Source organism: Cariama cristata, unplaced genomic scaffold (assembly GCF_000690535.1).
Source record: "Cariama cristata isolate BGI_N322 unplaced genomic scaffold, ASM69053v1 scaffold5521, whole genome shotgun sequence".
NCBI lineage: Eukaryota > Metazoa > Chordata > Aves > Cariamiformes > Cariamidae > Cariama > Cariama cristata.
Window position 1 is genome coordinate 63,538 of NW_009597425.1, and position 5,491 is coordinate 69,028.

At 47.1% G+C, this 5,491-nt stretch overlaps 1 protein-coding gene across 1 annotated transcript in view; it reads left to right on the forward strand.

The window, feature by feature from the left end:
* GRPR (gastrin-releasing peptide receptor) overlaps nucleotides 1–3,687 on the forward strand; it is a 22,096-nt gene extending 18,409 nt beyond the window's left edge. The window contains exon 3 of the mRNA XM_009708865.1: nucleotides 3,295–3,687. Coding sequence (XP_009707167.1) covers nucleotides 3,295–3,687 — 393 coding nt within the window. The remainder of the gene's footprint in view (nucleotides 1–3,294) is intronic.
* The last annotated feature ends 1,804 nt before the right edge of the window (nucleotides 3,688–5,491 follow it).

Sequence of the window (5,491 nt, forward strand, 5' to 3'; positions counted from 1 at the left end):
AACGGTGTTTGGAGATTGAAACCGAGGGGTCACACGGCAGAAAATCAAAACTTCTCAAAGTGGCTTTGTCAGAGAGAGAGGACCTTGGATAAAGCCTTGCTCCGCCAAGCAGTCCCTCTTTACACAGAGGGAAATGCTGGGTCTGTAATTCAGGACGCTGGACTGAAAAGCAAATGGGACACAGCAATGGGGGAGAGAAGGTGGGGGAAGCCCCTTCTACAAGGGCCCCTCAGGACCAGGAGCACCGGTCGGTCAGGAAGGCAGGCGGCTGCTACATCCTGCTGGGCTCACCATGCTCCAGCTCTTGTCCACCGGTGCTGTGCCATGTTGAGAGACCAGTAAGGGGTTGAGAGGGACTGGGGGAGTAGAGATCAGAGGAGGACGGTGGTGGGTGCAGGGTCTCCAGGAGGGAGGACGGGGCAGGACAGTGTGGGGTCCTCACAGATGTGCTGAAGTTACGTGCCTTGTGGATGGAGTGATCTATGCAGTATGGAATCTCAGGAGAAGACTCCTGGCTTCTTCCCTTAAACCCTTTGGTCATTATAACTGTCCTTCCAAAAATGCCTCTTTTTCTAGGGTCTCTGGAGGGGTGTTGGACAGAATAACCCGTCTGCCTGTTATTTGACCTCTAATAAGCCACACTGGTCAATCTTCTGGTCCAATAGCTGGTAGCCTCAGGTTTCACCTTAAGATAGTCTTTGATTTATATAAGCAGGCCATTTGGTCTGGAATAATGCAATCTTTTAACCTTCCCTTTGTCCCCTTGAAAGCAGAGCTACTTCTGTTACTGTGACTCGTGAATGGGGTTTTTTTTAATAAAAATCCCCAAACCATCGCACTGCAGAGCCCACGGTTGGGCTGGCTCAGCTGGGACCTATGTATTTCAAGTGAGTGTTGTGCCCTGATTGAAAATGCGTGGCTGAAAATGTGTGAGTCCTGAACCAAGTGAGGGGATTTAGCCAGGATTTGGCCAACCTAACTCCAGCCTTTCAACTGGAGACTGCTTCCTCTTGCCTGCTTTTGTTATAACCAACGGGAGAGAAAGAGAGTCATCTCCAGGGAGAAATTCAAATCCTGTATGAGCAACTGGGTATTTCAGGTCAGTGCTTAAATTTGAATGCATCTGAGCCTTAGGTTGTCCAAGCAAGAAAGCAACAGCAGGGTAACTTGTTTCTAAACAACTTATTTACCGTGACGTATTTACGTTATTTACCTTACCTCTTCCTTTCAGCTGAGGTGTGCTTCAACCTAAGCCAAACTGACACAAGCCATTCTTCAGCTGAACAAATGTCCATACAATTGCCCCAGCTGACATCTCCACCTTAGGCTGACCTAACACAATCATCTCACGTAGCCTTCAGATGCGGAGGTGAAACAGTACGGCTGGAAAGCTGTGTTTCCTGCTCATTAAATGATGTGCGATCCCTGAAATCCTTATCCTTTTCCCCCTCTGAATGTGCGTAAATCTTTCTAGCCTGCAGGACATTTTTCTGCTGATTTGATGACTGTTTTGATTAGAGGCAATAAAGTGAGTAGTAAAAGCAGCCCTTTCCCCCTTTGATTTTGGGGAGAGAGCTCTAAAGAAAGCAAAAGGCCAGGCTGCAGTCTAGCACTGTCACTCCATCATTCCCGTCCTGCAGTGCATTCAGGAGCTATAGGTCTCCATCTGAGATAACTGGTATCGATTTCTTTATTGCATTGCTTCCTTTCTTTATAGTGCAGATGTGGCCTCAATAGCCCTATATCAAATTAAAGATACATTTAAAAAGAATATATGGTTTAGCCAAGGAGAGCCCTTTCTCGAAGGATTTAATTTTCAGCTCGCTCTGTGGAGACATTATCATCCGGTACATGTCAATCCTTCCTAAGCTCAATGGCTGATTTTCAGTTGGTGCTGTTAAAGGGACACAAAATAAAGTCCAAATGGGATTGTCGGGTCTTTCCTGCCTACACCCTGCTTGCAGTTGTCCTGAGGAAAGATCAGCCTGTGTAAGAGGCTCAGTTCTGATTCACCTGTGCAGCTCGGAAAGGGAGTGAGGATGGGGAAGCGTCCCAGGACCCTGGCCAGGCACCGTGGCTGCACTGGGGCAGGAGCAAGGGCGGCGGGGCCAGGGCTGAGGGCAGTTTCAGGTCATTCAGGTCCTACGCAAACACAGGGAGTGGGATGCAATAAATTCCCTAGGAGTGCCTAGGAAGAGGTGCAGGGATTGCCAGAGAGGAGAACATTACAAAACCCTAAAAAGTCAGCGAACTTACACTTTCCATGCCTGCAAGATTCTGGCTGCGCAACCTCTCCCAGGGAGCAGTGTATTTTAGCAGGTCTTTCTGGGCACCTCTGTCCGTCCTCTCCTTTTGGGTGACCTCCATCATGGCTCTTGTGTTCCTTAAGAAGAAAGATGTGTGTTTCAGTGGCACTGTTAGCTTAGTGTGCAGCACTGGTGGACAAAAGACAAGGTATGGTTTACCTCAGCTGCCCTCGGTTAAGCAATACCTTTGGGTTGACTCCAAACCTGTACACATAAGTAAAACCGAAGTGTGGCTTGTCTGCGTGAAGGTTATACTACATGCTAGCTGACTTTGTAAAAACACCTTTCCCTGGCAAAGCTAAATTACGCTAAGAGAGTCAACCATCCATCTATTCACCACCTACATCTGTTTTCTCCCTGTGGCCCCAGCTCTTTCAACTGAAGGATCCACCTCACCGCTGCCTCGGTGTTTCTCCAAGTACAGAATTTCCTCCCTCCGTTTCTCCAGCTCTTTCGGTCTCTGAGTGCCGCACTTGGTCTCTAAGGGCTGTGAGCTGTTGGCAGCACTTTTGTGTACATACACCACATGGCCCCAAGGCAAAGTCCTGCTTCTGGGCTCTGTGAAATATCCCAGACCCCTACCCCATAACTAATAATAATAGTAGTAGTAATAATAATAGTAAGTTTATACATATATATTACATATGATTGTATATATTATATGTGGATAACTAATGCAGATGTCCACACTTTTGTTGCCTGAGCTGGGATTTTATAAAGTGACAAGCCATTGAAATTGCACCTCTAAACAGGAAAGGAAAGATTACTGCTTATGCAATAAATTTTCAGAATTATTTGGTTTTAAGAGAATGGGATTGAGAAGAGACAAGGAGGGTTCTTGACTGTGTTCACCTGCAGCCCAGGTTGCTCTGCTCTGGCCGTGCCGCCTGCCATGCACTAGCCCAAAGCTGCAGAACTGGGAAAAACAGTCAGCTACTGGTCTGGGCTTGGAATAGCTCCTAATCTGCAATTCCCTTTCTGTTTCCAGATTGAATCTCGTAAGCGCCTGGCCAAGACAGTACTGGTCTTTGTGTGCCTCTTTGCCTTCTGCTGGCTTCCCACTCATATCATCTATTTGTACCGATCCTACCACTACTCAGAGGTGGACACCTCAGTGCTGCATTTCATTGCCAGCATCTGCGCTCGGATCCTGGCGTTCACTAACTCTTGTGTCAATCCCTTTGCTCTCTACTTGCTCAGCAAGACCTTTCGGAAACAGTTCAACAACCAGCTGCTCTGCTGCAGAGCTCGCCTCCTCATCAGGTCCCAGAGCATGGCCAGGAGCACCACACGAATGACCTCCCTCAAGAGCACCAACCATTCCCTGGCCACCTTCAGCCTCATCAACGGCAACCACGTCTTCCACGAAGGCTATGTCTAAAGGGCACAGTCAGGGACTGACGCATCACGTACCTAGTATGACTGCTTGGGTTTGCTCCATGAGGATGATGAGTAGCGCACACACGCACACACACATGCAAACGTGCATGTGAGGAAGTCTGATGTGCTCAGAGAACTCAGAGGAGTTTGAAGCATCCAACATTTCATCCTAGGCTGAGGTTGAAGCATCCAACATTTCACCCTGGACTGAGGCATCACCAAAGCAGCAGTTCATTGAGCACCAGCCCACAGGAGCTCCCTGGGAAGCACTGCGTTGCTTGAAGACCTGCTGCTTTTAAAGAGAGCAAAGTGAGCATCTTAAGATCAAATCTAGTTTGGCTTTGTAGGTTCTTCATCACTTTCTGTTCAATCTCAAACCTGGGCAGACTTACAGCAGTGAAAAAGACCATACCAGGTGAATAAAATTTGTCAGAACAGTTGCATCCAGCAGTTCATGGTATAGTATATTTTGACACCGAAATAAATCCATTGAAAGAAGGTAAATACTTTTACAAAGGAATTCAGTGTAGGTCATTTACAGACTTTTCGAGTATTTATTAATGTTTTGAGTACAGTATTAATTCACAGTATAAAAGATATCAAGAGTTTACTGGGGCATGTCAGTGGCCCCATCTGAAATGAGCATTATCTTGCACCACAGCAATGTGAAAGCAGTAATGTGAATAAATGTGAGTTGGAATATGTTTACAGTTTTCAAATGTGTGAGCTTTTGCCGTGTTGTGGAGGAGACAGCAGGACATTTTCCAAGCATTACTATTTTGCTCTTCCTGTCTTCAAGGTGTGAGATGATAGAGAATGTTTCATCACCTGAGGGGTAACATAAAATTTTAGTTGGGTTTGACTCAGGGCAGGCAATTAACGGAAAATGAGGCACAGTTATTTTTCACACAGTAGTGTTTCATAAAATGCTCTGGTTGTTCAGTAAGAGCTATCAGCAATGCAAGGTATGAAAGTGTTTTTCCTTCTGTCTTCATAGAAATTTCTGGAGACAGAGTGCCAAAACCAGCTAACAGATTGGAGAATCAGGTTTTCTGTAATGCTCACTCCAGAGCCGTTCCTGTGCCAGGTACAAGCTATTCTGGCAACAGGAGCGCGGTGTCCTGCAGATAACAAACTCTTGAAGTGCGTGGACTATAGGACAGGCCATGAAGCTGCACACCTGATAAAGCAAGCTGCTGCAAAATGAGGCCATAAACCAATTACTGTAGCAGAATATTGAGTTTTTAATGGCCCTCATCCTCTTTGATGATGATCCTTATCCTTTACGGCAAAAGAAAAATGAAAGCTAGTAAAACTTTGTGTTGGGCTTGCTCTGTGACTGTAGAAAAATTCATGTGTGCAGTGTAAAAACACTCAACCCTGCGTCCGTGGCTGCCCAGGGATGGCGGTGGGAGCTGCTGTCTCCAGCGACTGCAAAAGGGCTGCGATGCCAAAGGCAGAGCTCTGAAAATTTTAACTGATTTTGCCTTTGAGAGCGGTGCCCTCCAGGCGAGGTTCAACAGGCAGGTACGTGAGCTCAGGATGCGACCACGCCACCGTGCTGATGTGCTGCACGGGGCGGTCCTGCCCTGTCCCCCCACCGTCCCCGGGCACCACCACCTGGGTCACCCCCTCCTGCAGTCCTGAGTGCCCTCGCACCCCAACCAGCCTGAAAAACTGATGTGATGGGCTTGTTTTACAGCTGAGTCAGCTCCCTTGTGTAGCTGACTGTGTAGCTATGGCATTAATTTCAATTTACTGGGCTATTGGCGGGGGTCCTTTTCTTTAATTTTTAGCACGGAGAT